The 20300-nt window shown below is 37.7% G+C and overlaps 2 protein-coding genes and 1 long non-coding RNA gene across 5 annotated transcripts in view; 1 reads left to right on the forward strand and 2 right to left on the reverse strand.

The window, feature by feature from the left end:
• Nucleotides 1-2593: 2593 nt before the first annotated feature.
• Nucleotides 2594-2934, reverse strand: LOC114096120 (NADH dehydrogenase [ubiquinone] 1 alpha subcomplex subunit 1-like). The gene has a single exon (XM_027939599.2). It carries the CDS (start codon nt 2861-2863, stop codon nt 2657-2659), a length of 207 nt encoding a protein of 68 aa, XP_027795400.1. The 5' UTR covers nt 2864-2934; the 3' UTR covers nt 2594-2656.
• Nucleotides 2935-8428: 5494 nt separating this feature from the next.
• Nod1 (nucleotide binding oligomerization domain containing 1) overlaps nt 8429-20300 on the reverse strand; it is a 64826-nt gene continuing 52954 nt past the window's right edge. The window contains exon 13 of one of the 3 annotated variants that reach the window (XM_071613978.1): nt 8429-9795. In XM_071613978.1, the coding sequence (XP_071470079.1) occupies nt 9780-9795 (16 nt within the window). In that variant the 3' untranslated portion in view covers nt 8429-9779. Of the gene's footprint in view, nt 16529-20300 lie in introns of all 3 variants that reach the window. The other 2 variants (XM_071613976.1, XM_071613972.1) reach the window with 2 other exon arrangements.
• Nucleotides 16732-20105, forward strand: LOC114096143 (uncharacterized). The gene is made up of 3 exons (XR_003583368.2): nt 16732-16911; nt 17526-17711; nt 19855-20105. It is a non-coding gene; the product is annotated as an uncharacterized lncRNA (long non-coding RNA).

Raw genomic sequence — 20300 nt, forward strand, 5'->3', positions numbered from 1 at the left:
TCCCCCCGACCTAGTGTTTTACTACTATAAATAATGAGCATTCCCTTTTTTTTTTTCTTTTTTTTGTACCAAGGATTGACTTAACCACTGAGCCACATCCCAGCCCCCCCCCCACTTTTTTTTGTATTTTATTTAAAGACAGGGTCTCACTAAGTTGCTGAGGTTGTCTTTGAACTCTCGATCCTCCTGCCTCAGCCTCCTGAGTCTCTGGGATTACCAGTGTGCATCACTGCCCCCAGCTCAGTGAGCATTCTTGTCTAAAGTGGATGGATCAAGGAATAGGAGTTAAGTTATAAGCTAACCAGTATAATGTCAGATCATGCTACTCCTGTGTGAACCCCCAACCCCATGGCTCCCATCTTAGAGACTTAAAAGGCCCTATAACGCCTGGAGTGCCTGTACGTGCCCTTCCCTGTGTCCTCTCTACCTTATCTTCTCTCAATATTTTCCTTATTTGTTGCCCCAAATCTGTTCCTAAAAATACACTAGGCATGCCCCATTTTGCCTAAGATCAAGGGCCTTGGCGCTTGTCCTTCCCTTTGCCTGTGACACTTCCTGCAGGTATCCACAAGCTGCTGCTTTCACTTCCTTTTTGTTTTGGCAGTTTGGGCTTCAGCAGACAACTTACCTTAACCATACTATGTATTAAACGAACATCTTAGCAGCTCCTTAATCTGCCCTCACTTTTGCATTCCCTGTTTCCTTCACCCTCTTTCTCCTTCTCTATAACACTTACCTGGCAGATTTTACATTTATTTCACTCTTCCACAATAAGTGTTGTGAAATCAGGGACTTTTGATAGTTTTGAGCACTGTTTTACCCATCATACCTTTGGGATTGAAACAGTACCCAACACTTAACTGGCACTGTGTGAGCTAAGTAATGAGAAGCCTATCATATAAAGGTCATGAGGGAGGAAAGTACCTTTCTTGAATGTTGAATCAACTATATATTTTTTTATTCAATTTGCTAATAATTGGTCACAGGTTTTCCACATTTGTATCCATGAGGGACATGGTCTATAGTTTTCTTGTAGTATCTTTGGTTTTGTTATCTGGGAATTGGGGGCCTCATTAAAATAGGGGAGGTGTTCCTTCCTTGTTTATGTCCTGAATTTGTATAGAATGCTAGAAATATTCCTCTGTGCACTGTTTTAGCTGCACCTCCTACATTGTGATGTATTGGGAGCACATTTATCACAGCAAGTGTGAGCCAGCTGCTTTTTCCTTGAGGCAGGCAGATTTCCTGAGTGAAGGTAAAGAGTTCTTGTGAATCAGGCTGTATAATGTCTGAGGAGAACAGACTGACCCTTGTGGAAGCAAGGAAAGCTAGCTCCAGTACTGTTCCCAGTCCTAGTGAGCTTTGCTGTAATGATTTCAGCTGAAGTATTTTATTGACTTAGGGTAAGTTCCATGTTTTAAAAGGCTGAAGTCTGGGGCCAACAAATGTGAAGAAAATTTAAATATCAGAAGGGATCTGTAGAAGAAAATCAACCATCTGTAGTGTTTAAAGTAACAGCTCTAAATTAACTGTGAGAATATGTGCAAGGATTCTGTGAAGTCTTTTAGGTGATTGATGGGGGGTGCCAAAGTACAGCAAATAAGATTAGCAACTAAGCAAAAGAATAAAAAAGAACTTGGGAATAGGAAAAGGAAAGACAGTGGAATGAATCTGACATAGTTTTCCTGTGTACATATATAAAAACAACATCGTGGATCCCACCGTCTTGTACATCCATAAGAAGAAGATCCTAACTGGAACAAAATACATTCTGTACTTGTATGTTTATATCAAAATGGATTCTGCTGTCGAGTATAACTAAAAAGAACTAATAAATCAGAAAAAAAAAAAAACAAGAACAACAACAACAAACAGAGCCTTGAGAAAATTACTCATGATTACTCTTATTCTTCCATGTTAGGTAGAAAGTGTCCATATTTTGTCACCATGTTGGGTAGAAAGTGTCCATATTTTGTCACCATCTCTTCCAGGTCTTGAATTAGCAGTCTCCATCAGAGGACATCTCCTCCTAGAAAACTTTTAAGATTCAAGTGCCTAAGATCTCCTTAAAAGGCCCACTGCATCAAGACTCATAGGTAGTTTTTCTAATACTAAATCACTTTTTTCTAATGATTTGTTAGTTATTGTTATTTTATAATTGGAAAATAATGATGGTTTTAGGTTAAAATTTGGAAATACCAAATAAATTTAACCATTTCTATTCTACTGTTTACAAGATTCAGAAGCAAATAACCTTTTGGCCATTCTAGGATACTCAAAAGAGAGTATAGCAGTTTTACTCTCAATTGGAAAAGGCAAATTAAAATTAAAGAAGAGTTGACAAGGAAACAAAATATGAAGTGTTATTTAAAAGCAAGAAATCTTTACATATTGATACTGTAAAAAGGTCAGCAAAAGTACGTGGTGATGATTATAGGAAATTTAGTTTTTCAAAAACAAGGAACTTTGCTTCAAGAGTATGCCAAAAGTATAGGGATCTCACCATATTTTTTTCTTTTTCATTTTATTGTGGTTTTAACTTTATTTTGAACATGTATTATGTAACACACTGCATGCTACATAATATATCAAGTAGCCTTCTAGCAGGGGTAGATGACCATACTGAGTTTTTTTCATCAATCAAGAAAATGCTTCCTTAATCCGTGTTCTCCAAACCCTTTGATTTATAATAACGATTAACTCCAAATATATGTCTTTCCATCAAATTCCACTTATAGGGAAAATGGGCAACCCTTTTTTCCTTGCCCCCCTTAGCAAACCTATGGATGTAGACAGTGGCCACTCCCAGGAAAACAAAACACATGCCCATTATACTGACTCCTAGAAGAATTTCAAACCACATTTTGGCAAGGTTATTTAAACCAAATCCCTATCCCTTAGGCTCCTTATAGGTGACTGGTTTTGGCTCCTTTCCCAGTCACCATATTTTATTTTCAAAAATAACGTTTATCTGAGTACAGAAGGAGTTGGGTCATTTTATAGAAAGAAAACTCTAATTTGACTTTGTAATCCAAATAATGACTTACTGTGAAGAATTTGCCCTTTATTAATATACTTTCTAAAGCCTTTCTAAATATTTGTTTAGGTATACATAAATTGTAATAAATTTAAAATAATTACCTTTATGAACATATTAAATAAGCCAACATACATTATACTGAATTTATCATCATAATGAGATTAACAGCTCCCTTAATAAACCAGTAAACACTTCCATTGTGTGTGTAAGGTAAGTGCTCTACCACTGAACTATATACACGAGGTCCTCACATTCATTATCTCATGAGATGTATTACTTTGTAACTGTATTCTGGTGTGGTCTCAACCATTTTATTAATTTTTACCTTAACCAAAATAACCTATTTCTTTTCAACAGAGAGAACTGGTATATATAACACCAGAAACTAAATTTTTTCTTCCATGACTATACATTTTATATCATTTATAGATTTTAAATTCAAAAAATATTATCAAAGACATTTGGACTTGATTACTCTTTAGTCATTCTACAGTGTATAAAAATAGAAGACAAGGTTAAAGCCATGTTGAGTGACCATTGTTTTATATCTTAGAAATTGTCAGAGTATCTAAATACTGTTTATTAATTAAATCTAGTAAATATGAGCCTAAGTTCTTAAAACTGTAGATCTAAAAATTACAATTCATGTTTACACACTTAATCCTTATGATTTGTAGCATAAGAATTTCACATGATTAAATCAAGATCCATAATCCAAGTTTTAGAGAATTTAAATCCTAAAAAAACTAAATCCAAGTCTTGTACAGACGAGCACTTTGTACTGACATTTTACATGATGGTAAAAACAGTGTGTCAGCACAGTTGTTTTTAAACTAAATTCATTTCAATTTGTCTAAAGGGATATCATCAGGAGTATTACCTGGATTATTCTCTAATAAAACTCTCTAATGTTTATATTCAACAGACCTCCATATTCTTAAACCAAAAATTTAAATCACATCAAAAGGTTCTAGTTTTCCTGCCTTTCATATCTTACAACATAGTAACCAAGGCCGTTATTCTAGCTCATGGCTAACTTTTTTCTCTTCTGTTACTTTTAGCAAGAAAAAATTTTTAAAAGCCAATATGAGTAAAGCTTAAGAAACTTAAAAAATCATTTGAATTTTATCTGGACTGGATAAGTATGTAAATAACACCTGAGTGCTTTTTTTTGATTAATTCATAAAATTTTGCCAAGAATAGAGGAAAGGGAAGGAGAGGAAAGGGGGGAAATGAGAAAGGGCAAATGAGAAAGAGCACAAGGCAAATCAGACTGGTGAAAGCTGATCTATCACCTCATAATTTTATAATTATAAAGAATAGAATTTTGCACTTACAAAAACAGTTGTAGGATTTTATAGTACTATTCATGTCAGTTTGAAGAGTTTTTCCTCCATCACTAAAGAGGATCCCTCTTGGGCTAAGGAAATTGTAATTTGAATCCTAAAGCCTATCATCGGGCCCCATTACTGTCGTTTAGAGGCTTCTACTTCTTTTGCTTTTTAGATAAAATAAATAATTTTTCAGTGATTATTATTGTTGTTGTTTGTTTGCAATGTACAATTTTTCATCTCCTGGAGCCAGGAAAAGATGAACTTCTTGAATAGGTTCAAGGAGTTTTGGAATTTATGGGCCAGGGCAGGATTTGAAAAGTCCTTAACATTGGCACAAAATCTGGATATAGCCAGGATTAGATGTTGTATTATAAAATGTTAGGGTCCTCTTCATATGAAAGCTGCAAAAAAATTTTTTTTGGTATATAATACATAGATATTTTATTATATAACAGATGGAATTTATGAGAAATCATTGCATCTGTTTTATGATGAAATCAAGTGAGATGGCTCTTCAGAAGCAATTTTGAGTCTGGTCTCTCTTGTAAGTGAAAAATATTCTTTTTATTCTCTAATTTATTTAATACCTTGTTGTGTGTCTTCCAGTAATCTTTTTCTGGGTGCCTAGCATGACATACACTTTGTGTTCTTGCAGGGAGTATCAGTATGAAAAGAACAGCCCAGGCTACAAAGGACTCTTCTTTGAAGCAATCCCTAGAAAATGGAACTCATCAAGATTCCTCTTATAAGTAAAAGGCAAAGCCACCATAAGGCAGTGGACCTCAGGAAGCCCCCCTTAAATAAATATGAGGAATTTAGCTGCTTCTCTGGGGGGAGTGATGGGAAATGGAGAATAACAGCAAAGTCACGAAGTTCTGGAAAACTGCTTTAGAAAGCTGCAATTTTAAGAGACTTTGCTTTAGTATGCTTATTTCCAAAGATGAGGGAGGAGGAGGGAAGAGAAAGGAGAGCTACAAATAGGAAAGTGTGGAATAGGTTTAGGCAGAAATGTAAGACAGAGTTGATGTTTTTCATAGTTTATTATCAGCATAGATAATAGAATCTTATACCAATTTTTTTCATTTTTTAAAAATATAATTTTAGGGCTGGGGCTGTGGCTCAGTGGTAGAGCATTGCCTAGCTTGTGTGAGGCACTGGGTTCGATTCTCAGCAATACATATAAATAAATATGAACATCTAAAAAAAATTTTAGAAAATAAATTTTATAGTCACAAGGAATTGTAAAAAGTAGCAAGAATCCCTATGTACCTTCACCCAGAATTCCTAAACCCTCTAATAGTAAAATCTTATATAACCTCTACATTATCAATACCAAGAAACTGACATTTGTATGATACTGCCTACTAACCTGGAGATGCATTTGAATTTTATCAATTACTTGTTTTCTCTCTACATATCATTCAGTGAAATTTAATCACACATATAGATGCATGTAACTACCACAGTAATCCTGAACAAAATGATTTAATCATCATAAAGAAGCACTCAGGCTCCATCTTATAATCATAACCCTCTCTACAAATGTAACCCCTGCCTGGCAACCACTGATCTGTTCTCCATAACCACAATTTTGTCTTTTCAATAGATATATAAGTGGAATCACACAATGCACATAACCTTTTTAGATTGGCTTCTTTTTGCTCAGGCTAACAACCTTGAAATTCTTTCAGTGTGTTGCATATAGCAATGGTTTGTTCTTTTTTTTACTACCAAATAGTATTTTAGTGTGCAGATAAACCACAGCTTATCCATTCACTTATTAAAGGACTTTTGGGTTATTTCAAGTTGTCAGCTATTCAAAGAAAGTTGCTATAAATATTTATGTGTAGATTCTTGTGTCGATACATGTTCTCATTTCTGTAAATATCCAGGAGTACAATTTCTGAGTCTTACTGTCTACATTTAACTTTATAAAAAAAAAAAAACTGTCAAACTCTTTTTCAGAGCATTGTTTTATATTCCCACTTTTGGTGTGTGAGAGATCTAGCTGCTTTATGTTCTTATCAGGAGTTGTTATTTGTTTGTTTTTTCCATGTCATTCTAATAGGTGTTTATATCATCATGACTTTAATTTGTATTTTTTCAGTAGTTAATGGTATTGAACATCATTTCATGTGCTTAACATTGAACATTTGAATAATCTCTTTGGTGAAGTGTTTAAGTCTTTTTGCACATTTTCTAATTGGACTTTTTATTTATTTTTTTTTTACTGTTGCTTTTAGAGATTTTTAAATTCTGAATATAAGTCTCCTGTCAGAATTATGAATCACAAATATTATCTCCCAGTCTGCACCTTGTATTTCATACTCTTAACAGGATCTTTCTTAGCAAAATGATTTGGTTTGATAAAGTCCAACTTATTGGTAGTTTTCTTTTATGAATCATGATTTGGGCATTATGTCTAAGAACTCCACCTAGCCTTGGGTCATAAAAATTCTCTGTAGTGTTATCTTTTAAAAGTTTGATGGCTTTACTCTTCACATTTGGATAAAATTTAATCATATATAGAGATGCATGTAATTACCACAGTAATCCTGAACAAAATGAGTGGATTTTTGCTTTCAAATGTGAGGTTTAGGTCAAGGTTCATTTTTAGCTAAGGATATCATTCTTCTAACACTATTTGTTGAAAAAAAAAAATCCTTTCTCCTTTGAATTGCTTTTGCCTTTTTGTCAAAATCCATTGACTTTACTTACGTGAATTTACTTATGTCCTATTCCACTGACGTGTATCTGTCCCTCTACCAGGTACCTAATTGTCTTGATTTCTATAGAGAGAGAGCAGTAATTTCGAAACTGGGCAGTGTGATTTTACTGATTTTCTTACATTTCCGTGTAAATTTAAAAATAGTTCTCTTATCTACAAAAAAATATTTCAGATAAAATTTCATTAAGCCAATGAATTAGTTTGGGGAGAATTAACATCTTCAGTCTGTGAATCATAAGCACACACTGTTCTCTATTTATTTCAGTCTTTTAAAAACTTTTTCATGAGAGGTTTCTAGTTTTCTTCATACAAATCCTGCAGTAGTTTGTTAGATTTAGACTGAAGAAAAATTTGGGGATCAATTGTAAATAGTATCATGTTTTTTAAAAAATATTTTTTTTAGTTGTACATGGACACAATATATTTATTTATTTTTATGTGGTGCTGAGGATCAAACCTAGGGCCTCACACCTGAGAGGCAAGGGCTCTACCACTGAGCTACAGCCCCACCCCTAGTGTCGTGTTTTTAATTAGAGTTTTGACATATTCAGTGCCAGTCCACAGAAGTAAGATTGATTTTTGTGTATGAACTTTGCAACCCTGCCCTCCAAACCCTTCTTTTTTTTTGTTAGAGAGAGAGAGAGAGATTTTTTTAAAATATTTTATTTTTTTAGTTTTCGGCAAACACAACATCTTTGTTTGTATGTGGTGCTGAGGATCAAACCCGGGCCGCACGCATGCCAGGTGAGCGCACTACCGCTTGAGCCACATCCCCAGCCCCAAACCCTTCTTATAAGTTGTTTTCTTCTACTTTCTGGAAGACGTGGTTTTAAATTGCTTATTTATTATTTTGTTTGACACAATTCAGCAGTAAAACAATCTGGGCCCTAGAGACTTCCTTATCAAAAATTATCAAAAATTTTTAAGCCATTAATTCAGTTTCTTTAGTGGTTATGACTTCAAGTTATCTGTTTCATCTTGGGTGAGTTTTGATAGTTCATAGATTTTAAGGAGTTGGTATTTCTGTTCAGTTGTCAAATTTACATGCAGAGTGGTTTATATAGTTCTTTATTATCCTTACAATGTCTGCTGGATCTATAATAATCTCCCCTTTCATTCGTGGCATTGGTAATTCCTGTCTTTCTTTTTCTTACCTGTCTCTCTTGTCACTCTCACCGTCTTTAGTCAATATTAGTTTGTCAATTGTATTGACATATCAAAGAATAAGCTTTTGTTTTGATTGATTTTTCTCTATTCTCTATTTGTCTAATTTCAACTCATTATTTCTACTCTTTTTTATTTTTATTTTTTATTTTCTTTCTTCTGCTAGCTTTGGGCTTATTTTGCTTTTTTTTTTTTTTTCCTAATTCCTTGAGATGGGAACTTTGTTATAGATGTGACACCATTTTTTTTCCTTTCCTTTTTTTTTTTTTAAAAAAAAAAAACACTGGAGTTGGAACCCAAGGCCTCACATATGTGCATTGTAAGCATATGCTGTGCCACTGAGCTATACCCTTAGCCCCTTTCTTTCTAAGTATTTAATGCTGTAAATATCTCTGCAAGTGTTGCTTTAGCTTCACATCAGTCACTTTATATATATTGTATTTTCATTCACTTCAGTATATTTTTTAATTTCCTTTGAAACTTCATTTTTGGCAACTGCATTATTTAGAAATGTGTTGCTTATCATTTTCCACTGTTTTGAGATTCTTTGGGTATCTTTCTGTACACACACACACACACACACATATTTCATAATGGAACCAACTAGAAATCAATAAGTGTGTGTGTGCAAGTATATAATATATATATGAAATTTGTGAAGGTTTTTTTATGACCCTGAGTAGGATCTGGTCTATCCTTGGTATCTATTAGTTTTCCTTACTAAGTAGTCTGTCCTGGAAATAACATATATTCCTTCTACCTACATTCCATTGTAAGACTAATATCATTTGGCTACACCTAACTGCACAAGAGAGCAGGAAATAGATTCTACTTTTGTGCCAGAAGGAACTGTGAATCAGGGTCAGCAATTACAGAACACTCTCTTGGCTGTTTCATTTATATCTTTTGATTTCTGTTTTTCCCATTCTCAAATCTTATAGATATGCTAGTATATTTAATAATATATGTCCTTCTGCTCTATCTTCTATAAATTTATGTTTTTATAAATATTTGAAAAATATGTAGGATTTTTTAAATATGTTTCAAAGTATATGTTGCTGCATATCATTCTAATTATTAATTTTTCACTATTGTATTTTGGAGATAGTTACGGTGCTGTAGGTAAATCTAATTTATCTTTTCTTACCACTTCAAAAATATTTCCCTTTACTCATTTTTATTTAGTATATTTTATTTATCCTGTTTACAAAATCAAAAGTTTTACTAATGATGTTATATTTAGTTTTCCAATTATTTTTGCAGCAATAACAAAGAACTGCTAATTTAGCAGCTTAAATGGCAATAATATTTTTTTCACAAATCTGCATTTGAGCTGGGATTGTCAGGGTCAGCTCCTCTCTGCTCCATGCAGTATCAGCTAGAGTCAGTGGAGACGCAGCAGGGTGAGGCTGGAGTCAGCTGATCACTCACTCATGTCTGGTGGCTGTTGCTCTCTGTCAGTGGGACCTCAGCTGGGGCTGTTTGTAGGAACACACATGGCATGTCCACAGAACTACTTGACTTCCTCACTGCAGTGGTGGGATTCCAAGAGCAGTTGTTCCAAGAAAGCAAGGCAGAATTGCATTTTATAATCTCATCTCACAAGTCACATAGGGTCACTTCCACCCTGGTAGAAGACACAAAGTTCTTTTCGAGTTCACAGGAAGAAGACAGACCTACTACCCAAGGGAAGGCATGTTAGTGTTCACACAGTAAGCAAAGCACATGGGGTGGGACATATCATGGTGTTCACCTTTGGAAAAGATAATCTGGAACATCTCTGAATATTAAAAATCTTATTGGGACATAATAACATGACCTGAGGATTGACACTGATTAGCAAAGATGTCTAATTGTAAAAGTTAAATTCCAAATAAACTTCCTTTTATTTATTTTTGTTTTTTTGGAGTTGGGCTTTGGTGACTTAAGAATAGAACTGTGTTCATCAAACACTAACTACTGTTACCTGGAGATTTTAGTGCTAGTCTATGTCTCCATACTCCAATTTCTCATAATAAGCAACCTAGCTGCAATCGTAATGTTAATAGCTATTAATGCCCATCTATTAGATGTTCTGCTAAGTGTAGGGGTTAAATTATATTTAATCTTACAACAACCCAATAAAAATGATAATTCCCCTGGCTTGCAGATGAAGAAATGAAGGTCAACCCATAAATTATATGGTTAATAAGTAAAGAACTAAAATCCCATTGGGGATATCTTGTGCTCTTACAGATGTTTTTAGCCTTCAGCCTGTACTCCCCTATGCCATGCTGCAACGGTTGATTTTTATTTCCTAAAAAACTTAGCATTAATCTTTTAGTCACCAAACTTTCTCCTTATCTTCCTAGGCACACACCCACTCCTTCATTGTAATTAGGCTGGGTCATGTGATTGAGTTCTAGCCTATGAGATGTGAATAGAAGAGATATGTCCAATTTCTTAGCTGAACCCAATAAAACTTTCAGTTTGCTATGCTTTCTTTGCTTCTGCTATCTAGTTGGCACTGCCTAAGATGACCTTGGAAACCACACATGGAAGATGGTGAGGACTGACAGATTGAAACCCAATGATAAAATGAAACAGAGATTCCCTACCACCAATCTGAAACCTGCTTGGACTGTGTACTAGCAAGAGATAGACTTCTGTTGTATTTGAGCCATTATGTTTTGGGGGTCTATTACAGCAGTTAGCCTTCCTTAACTTTTACATACTGTTTCAATTATTTCTTGCTGGGGTAACAGAGTACTCCAAAAATGTAGTGGTTTAAAATCACAGTTGGTCTTAATTAACTCATGATTAGTTTATGACTCATGAGTCATAAATTTGGGCTCTTGCCTGGACTTGTTCATGCAGCTACAACCAGCAGGTGGATGGGCGGGGAGCTAGTTGGTTTAATATTACCTCACTCCCCTGTCTGGAGAAAGGTACAGGCTGGAATGTGGATCTCCAGCAGGCCTGCCTAAGATGATATGCATGGTAGTGGAAAGGTCCCCAGCAGCAAAAGAGGACAGGCCCCTATCTGCAAGTACTTTCTGTGCTTCTGCTTGCATTGTGTTTGCAAGTCATGTAAACGGAAATGATTTATTTAGGACCACTTACTACAACCATCTATCATACTGTTGCAACATAAATGCACAAATAAATGCATAAATACAGAAGTTGTTCACATATATACAACATCTCAGTTGCCCATTTGATTAGATAAAGTCCATCTGTGAGTCTGTTTTCATAATCCCTATATCAAGTTCTAAGATCAATTGTGTTGGATATAATAAAAATAATTTATTTTATTTTTTAAATTGCTTTTCAGCTCTATGAGAATAATATATTTGCCAATTACCATTGTTTGGCTATAGTTTTGTCTCCTAGGGGTTTGTTATATTGGAAACTTGGTCCTTAGGTGATGTTAAAACTTTTAAGGGGTGGAGCCTTGTAGATCCTTATATCATTGGGGAATGCCCTTGGAAGGGATTAAGATAGTTCTTGTGGGATCCTGAGCAAATTTTTAAAAGAGGGTTGTTATAAAAAAAAAAGACCAGCCACTCCAGAGTTCTCTGGCTCTCCTGGCTGGCCATATTTTCTCTTCCTCTTGTATGTGTTCCCACCATTGTGACACCATCTTCCCTGAGGTCCTTACTGGAGCCAATCTGATGCATCTCTTGAGCATCCAGAACTGTGAGTTAAATAAACCCCTTGTCTTTATAAAATTATTCAGCCTTAAGGACTTAATTATAGTAATAAAATAAAGACCATGTACAAACAGAGACATGAAAACTTGTGCACTGTTTGTGTACAATGAGTTGTAGTGCATTCTGCTGTCATATATAACAAATAAAAATTTTAAAAATTAAACTGAAAAAAAATGTAGATCAATACACAAATAAAATAAGGTTTAACTTTGTTTCAACATATGTAGATACAAAGAACATCAAATATAGCTTCTCTCTCTCTCTCTCTCTCTCTCTCTCTCTCTCTCTTTAATGGTATTGATGATTTAACCCAGGGGAACTTTTAACAGCTCCTTTTAAATTTTATCTTGAAACCATCTGACTAAATTGCTGAGGGTCTCATTGTATCACCCAGGTTGTCCTTGGAACTTGAGATCCAAGGCATGTGCCACTGTGCCTGGCTCAAATTCATCTTTCTAAAGTATATTAAGTACCCTCTCACCTGCCATCTCAGTCACATTTTAGAAAGTTTTTCATGCTCCCTAAGGTTAGGGAGAGCTGAAGTGGTGCCAAGAAGATAGGGAAGAGGCTGATCTTTATCACATCCCTTACCATCACTCCTTCTCCAAAATTCTATGCTTAAGTCCTTCATTTCCTATCAGAAATTATCATGGACTTGTGTTGAACTGTGGTGGTTCAGAATTCAGGGCCCTTTTCTTCTGAGAGAACCTAGCCCTGTGAGTCGTCTTGCAGTGGGGTGTGGGGGATAACACCCCAATTCCTACTGTGGAAAACAAAGGGCCTACGCCCTCCCTTGCCCTATTTCCTGGCAGCTGTGGCATGGCCTGTGACTAAACTTGCTCAGTTGGATGTGTTTGCTCAGAGCTTTGAATATGGGTAAAGATAAAAGTACTATCAGGAGTCCTGGTCATGTTGATTGTGCCACTTTTTAAGCCTTCCAGAACAGTCTTGATTCCTGCCCATTTTCCATATTGATCTTCTAGCCTCTAGGTTATAGGGAAAAATTTTTATGAATTTAAAGGATTCATCCTATAAAATTCCCCCTTTGCCTAAGATACTCAAAGGAAGATTCTATTATTTGCAAACAGGAAAGTCCTAACTGAGAGCACTAATATTCCAGGTGGACTCCGATGCTGATTGAAGCCCCAACCACAGAATACAAAAACTGGCTCTCAAAACCTCTGTATTCAATGTCAGAATCCAGAACTGCCACCTTCCAGAACTGTCCATTAGCCACTATCTACTCTGCCTCAACTATAAGAGCAACTCAGCGGTTGCCTCAAGGCCCCCAACCCAATCTCCATACATTAGCCAAAGCATCTTTGGAAATATAAACCTGATGTCACCATATTCCTCTGCTGAAACCTTGTAGTGGCTTCACTGACTCTCAAAGACCAAAACCCTTAAACTTTTTAAACTTTTACCCATAATAAGAAACACAACTTATATTGAGACTCAGTATAATTGGCACATATTTTATGTAGAAAAGTGTTAACAAAACAATACTTATGCTTTATTAACAAGTTAGTGTCTTTCTGGCTCTAGATCCATATTGCTTCTCAAAGCTACTCTCTGATGAACTCTGACATTCTGCTTCACCTTTAAAAACAGAAATCAGGGTTATACCAAAACAACCCCCTAGCAGGTCACGACCTATAGTCTAAGAAAATCCTGGCCTGTCCAGGAATGGGCCCCTACCTTGTTCTTCCCAGCCATGCCCATGCTGTGCTCCTCCTCCTGAACCATGCTCCTTTGCAGTGGCCAGGCTTTCAGCAACCACAGGGCCTTTCCCAGGCTGTTTTGACTACTGAATCTCTCACCTTCCTCCCCTCATATCATATTCCCTGTTCTGGGGGCAATGAATGTACCTTATGATAGACCCTCTGAGTCCTCATCATGGTTGTAATTTGATATTTATGGCTGACTGATGATTTGAATAAATACTTGCATCTTCCCCAGTAGACTGGACATGGTAGGAGGGCAGGGTCCCTGTGTTTTAGCTCACTATTGGGAGAGGTAGTCTGCCTGCATCTTGAGCATCCTTGTTGCTGGCTATGTGGACAATTGTTGGCCCTGACTACTCTTCCCAGGCTGTTTCCCAGCAGATATTATGTTGATCATAGATATCTTGAGGTCTGAACTATCATCTTCCTCCAGGAGAGACAGCAGACTTGCTTGCTGCTTTCTGTAACATATCAGGGTCCCCATGCTCAGTGTTCTTCTGCAAAGCCACTATATATGTATGTGTAGCATCCACCTGGACCCCACCATACTATCCCTGTGGGGATAAGGAGCATGGAAAATGTGCAGACCTGCCGGTGCTCATGCTGTCTACTGTCCTGTCACAGCTCTACGCCTCTGACCTAGGAGGCTGTGTCTGTGTCAGCATCCATGAACCAATAACAGTCTAACTTACTAACTTGTAAACAGGTTAAAAAGTTCCAGACATAACCCTAGCCATTATTCTCCTAACAGCACACACTATCTGGCAGAAAGTAGATATTCAGTATTTATGTGTAAGATGAATACATGGATAGATGGACTTTCTCAACTCATACTTAAGACATTGCAGGGATCAAACCTTTCCAGAAATGCCAACCACGTTCTGGAATCCTTCTGAGATTGCACAGATGACAGTTGAGGGGGGACACAAAGATTTGTCCTTAAGTCTCTGCATTTATGTGCCTAATTAGAACTTTTTTGTTCAACCAGCCCTTATTCTGATACGTAAAGTATTTAAAGGGGTAAGCTCATCAGATAGCTGTACTTCCTGAATTACTTGACTTGGTCTAATGTTCTAATGTCGAGCTGAACTTGGTGGTGATGTTTGGGGAGGGCTGATGAAGGAGGTTGGCAGCCTGGGGCAGGCAGAAGCTTGGGTTGTATTGCAAAAGGGGAATTCTAGACATATCTGGGTGTCTTGAAGGGGGCTGGAGAGTAGGGGATCCAGGAAGTGAGAAAGAGAAGTGGGACAGCAGCAAAGGCAAATGTGGCCTCAAGTCCTGCCCACTGGCTGGTGGCAGGAGTTAGGGACACATCTCGAAAATTCTTCTCTGAGGCTGCATGGGCTAGAGTGCTTCAGATGACAGCTGTCCAGAGGGATTGTTCCCCTTTTGCAAACAGAATTTTTTTTTTACGACATAAGCAAAGTTTTTGCACTTAGATTACAGCTACCTTCAGGACAGATAAAAGAAGGAAAAGAAAGCAAGAGAATGTAAAATTTAAAGCCATTAAGGCTTATTAAATTAAAAGTTGAATAATGTATGGAAAGGCAGATAGCTCTTTGGGATTCTTGGAGATGGTAGGATAAGAAGAACCTTCAGGTTTGGACTGGATCAAGTGTTCTCACCAAGGAGATACCACCCCTGAGGAGGCAGAAATGGGTTCTTAAGAGACAAAAAAGAACTTAGATGTTCCATGGTTGTGGCCCTTTGGAGGATAAAGAGATATACAGTGTTTCTATGTATTAAAATGTACTGGAGGAGGGGGATTAGAAAAGTATCTTTAATAGTCTTTGCGGGGGTGATAAGGAAAAAGTTGAAAACACTTGACTTCCTGAATCAAATGGAAGGCTTTTGTTGACCACCAGTGGGTCCTTCTGGAAAATGAAACAAGTGCGTTATTTCAGCAGAAGGAAAAAGACCCCCCCTCCCCTACTTCTCTTTCCAATACTGAGATTTGAACCCAGGGATGTTTTAGCCTGAGTTACATCCCCAGGCCTTTTTATTTTCAGTCTCACTCCTGTGCTGAGGCTAGCTTTGAATTTGTGATCCTCCTGCCTCAGCCTTCTCCTGAGTCTCTGGGATTACAGGCACATGCCACCATGCCGTGTGTGGAAAAAGATCTTACACATCACCTAGAGGACATTGTGTTGGAAATCTAAATGCAGCAGTGGGCAACTGGGATGCTCCACATGGTTGCTCAGTAGGTGATAAGCTTGCTGACCCCATAAAACTTCACTGTGCCCAGACTGCCAGGCTGATGGCCTCACACACACTGGAAGCCCCCTAGACACAGCAAGAGGAAGACTTGATATAGAAGTCAAGATTCTAGAAATTAACCCACCTACTTCCTACCCTCCCATTTGTTCTGTTTCTCTTCTGCCTTCCTCTCCAGCTCTGGTTTTTGCTACAGGCAGGAAAATCAGTAGCAATGTTCATGAGTGAGTAAGAAGAATGCCAGAAAGAGAGCCGTGTCCTGATAGGAAAGAAAGAACCTTCAGCCAAATCATTTCAGTGTGGAAAGCCAGATCATCTACTCTACTCTCTGTGAAATCAAATCATAATGCAAACCAAGCTTTTGGCTTTCCTAATCCATGCTGCTTTATCCATGAGATGCGTGGTTCCCTTACAAAACAAAAGTGAAGACAGTTTCAAAAGTGGGCAATGTATTGTTCTAATCCCTTAGGTAGGTATTCAACCTTGAATATGGCTTCTGGTCTCTGGGCTTAAAAGTCTGGACTTTGCCATTTGAAACGGTGATGTCGTCTTGGTGCTCTTAGGGTTATGAAAGATGGTCCACTATATCTCCTCTTATCGCCAGCCTTATCCTAATTCCCATTAAGGCAATGCTGGAAAGAAAAAAATTTAATTGGGTAACAAGAATTTCCACTTTGGAAGCCATAACTACATATAGGACTGTTTTTTAAGAGCTTTGTATTAATTTTTTTTAGTACCAGGGACTGAGTACTACCACTGAGCTACATCCCTGGCCTTTCTTATTTATATTTTTTATTATTTATATTATATTTTATTTTGAAACAGGGTCTCACTATGTTGCCCAGGCTGGCCTCAAACTTGTGTTCCTCCTGCTTCAGTCTCCTAAACAGCTGGAATTACAGGTGTATGCTACTGTGCCTGGATTAATTAATTCATTTATTCATAAACAACCCTACAAGGGGAACACTATTTTATCAACCCTATGATACAGAGAGGGAATTCGGGTACAGAAAAGGTGAGTCATTTGTCCAAGGTCACACTGCTACTAGTAGCATTAGGATTTGAACCCAAACCTTTGGTCCCTGGAGAACTTGCCAAATGCTCATTTAATGTATCCTTGGCCAACTCTCTGCACTTGTGGACATCTTTGAATTCATGGATGAATGGGCTTAAGATAATATTGCTCTTAGCACAATGTACTTGGGTTTGAGTCTTAATTAAATATAATAATGTGCCAGGCCCCATGCACTGTTGACTCTTTGGGCCACTTTTATATAATGAATGAATTAATGGAGCATGCTGCCCTCTTGTGATGAAAATCACCCCCATGTGTCACCCCCATGTGAACTGTAGCTTTCTTGAATGCACATACTTCCTTCCTTTGGTCCAGTCTTGTGGCTGGGGATTGGGGATGTGCGACTATACATGAAGCTGTTGACTCTGTAGAGTCAAAACTCTTAACCTGCCATTCTCCAGGATGCTCCTAACCTAGGACTGTCAGTGAGGTTCACAGATATGACAGAGTCCTGTTGCTTTTAACATCATCAACATAGGAGAAAAATAAGAGGTTTTTTTCTGTGGAAATGCCAGGAACACAAAAAAGACCTCATATCATTTTGCTTGGCCTAGATTGGAACCACGTTTAACAGACTTGGCAGAAAGACGATCAGTTGCAAAGTGAACTGAAGGTTGCAAATCTATCAGAACAGAGGCACAATAAAACCAGCCAGAAGGCACGTGTTTGTGTTCCAGCTCCACCAGGAATAAATGTCTGACCTTGGGCGAGTTGCTTTTTTCTCTGATACCAGTTTCCAGGTGGGTAGAGTGAGGGGTTGAACTAAGTGATCTGGAGATCTTAGATGGGCCAGGTGCGGCATTCCACATTTGCTGAGCCCCCTTCCCGGAAGGTTTTCCTCTTTGCCTTTTTTCTTTTAATTTTTGTACACATCCTGTTTAATAAGATACATATTCATGTTACTAGTCCTCAGTTTCCTCATTCATGAAATAATTTCTACATTACAAGGCTATGGGAGGAAGTAGTTTCCATCAGACCTGATATTGCAGGGCTGAGTCAGGCCAGGTTTGTTTAGGCAAAGCAAGCACACAAGCACATGTCATCCAGGAAAACTGACTTTGAATGTCTTAACACATGCACATTAGTCATCACCTTGTACACTACCACCTAAATAGATGGCAATTTGTGGGCTTTTTAATTCTTTCCTTCAGCTATATTTGTTGGTATTGTGAGTCTTGGACACACATGTCCCTGTGCAGGCAGAGCCTGGACATTGTCTCTGCTGAATTGCAGGGGCAGGGAGTTTTATTCCTCCTTAGAGGAGACACTGATGGTTACATTGTTCTCTTTCACCTGTATATCTAAACGTTTTTTTAATCCCTAACAGTTTAAAAAGGAAATGAAATTTCATAGCAAGATATTTTAGCCTCAGTAATCCCACTGTGAAGAAATAACCATAAAGTTTTTAATTCTACCAAACAGTGTCTATAATAATCACAGCCAATCCAGAAACATGAATGTCTTAACAATTGGAACATAATAAGCAAATTCTCAAATTCATAGACTACTAATGATAATTTTAAAGACTATGGTAATGATGTGGGAAAATGTTTGATTAAGAACTGCAAATGGGCACTGGAATTATACCTATGAAAAACGATGTTCAGACAAAGCACAGGAGATGATATGTAAAAACTAAAGCTTTGGTAAGCTGATATACACATTTTCAAGGTTCCCTTTAACATTGTGATACCCCTTTTACAACAAAAATAAATGCACTGTGAGACAGAGGGAAAAATCAGGGAAGATTTTTTGAGACATTTTGACTTTTGTTATTGGTTACAAAAAGCACCCCAAGTGGTCTTCAAAACCTTGTGTTTATTTAATCTATTATTTTAAGTCTTTCTTAAATCACAGGTCATTTTTTCAGTGTGTAATGTCTCTAGAAGTCTTCAGTCAGTTGTATGTACAGTTCATTCAGTTTTCAGATGGAGAGAACAGTGCTGGAACAGCCCTGCTCTATAGCTGTGCCACAGGCCTCATGTGGTCACACAAGTCTTGGCCTCCTCATGAACCGAGTCTGCTTTCATTGAAATGCCCCTCCATGGTCATAGTTTTGTCTTTCAGCTCCAAAGCAAGTTTCATCTTGTGTTCTTTTCTTCTTCTCCTCCTCCTCCTCTTGCTCCTCCACCCCTGTTTCTCACCCCCCCCTCCTCCTCCATCACATGCTACTTAGAAACAGACATACTGTACCACACCTGGAAAAATGTCTATGATCCCAGTGCTCCTGCCTGGTTCCAGAGCTGAAAGGAAATTGGGATATTGCTCACACCCATGTGCCTGGCTCTGTGCAGTGGTGCTGGCCTCTGCCCTACTATGCAATGAGGACAAGATACCACAAAGCTAGGATACTACAGGAACCTTGATGTCGAATTTTACTTTGAGAACTTCCACTGCCATATTTAGTCTTGTTGGAAAGGTCCCTCTAAGCCTAGGAGTCAGAGGGGAAATGAGAAAGGCTGGTTTTATAGTAACTGGTGGGTACAGAGGAGGAGACCCTCAGCCAGGCATACCAACTACTTTCTAGAACACCTTATTTCATCTTCTCTCAATAACCTCCTGAGTCAGTGCTCTTGGATTCCCATTTTTCACAGAAGATATCAAGATTCCAGCAGACCTAGGCTGGGCCCAAAGCCACGCATCAGGGCAAAAGCAGGCTGGAGCTCCTTGGAGCTAATTACACTTGGACACAGTGACTTTCTATGGCTTTTTAAATTGAGTTCCAAATCAGTGTGAACATGATATAAATGCAGGGATGAAGTACAGAAGCAATAGTTTCTTTCCTCAAATCAGCCAAGGCACACTATGGAAAGGAATGGTCAGTCATATCCCAAGTTCACAGAGCTCACTTTTTATATTTTCTGTTGTCTTTTTCATGATTAGGACAAGCCTGCACACCTGTGCTCAGTTCATCTGTGTGGTGGAGACCCTTTCTGGCAAGCTGGAAACCTGCTTTTGGTTTTATAAAAGGATCAGAATCTACCTTTCACCATGTAGAAGATGGAGGTGTTACAAATAGAACTTCAGACTATAACCACACAAATGGAGTCCCTGAGAGGTTGCGGTCTTGCTAGTCTTTAGAGCAATAATGTTCAATAGTTGCTGAGTAAATTTTAGACTTTCAAGAGTTTACATTTAGCTGTTTGATAAAATCTGAACTTTGTCCCCAGGAAGTGTGTTTCTTGGTAAGACTTGGTGAGTTTGTAGTCTTGAGTCTGTGCTCTGTGTTCCTCACGCCCTTGGCCTTCAGCTCACCTTGAGGATTTCCTTGCCCTTTGCAAGAGGATCTACTGCCCAGACTGCTGCCTCAGAGGGAGATGACCAGGTGA

The sequence above is a fragment of the Marmota flaviventris genome, chromosome 1, assembly GCF_047511675.1.
Source record: "Marmota flaviventris isolate mMarFla1 chromosome 1, mMarFla1.hap1, whole genome shotgun sequence".
Taxonomy (NCBI): domain Eukaryota; kingdom Metazoa; phylum Chordata; class Mammalia; order Rodentia; family Sciuridae; genus Marmota; species Marmota flaviventris.

Excerpts from the sequence above, each read along its gene's own strand:
- LOC114096120 (XM_027939599.2), bottom strand. The coding sequence starts at position 2,863 with ATGTGGTTTGAAATTCTTCTAGGAGTCAGTATAATGGGCATGTGTTTT.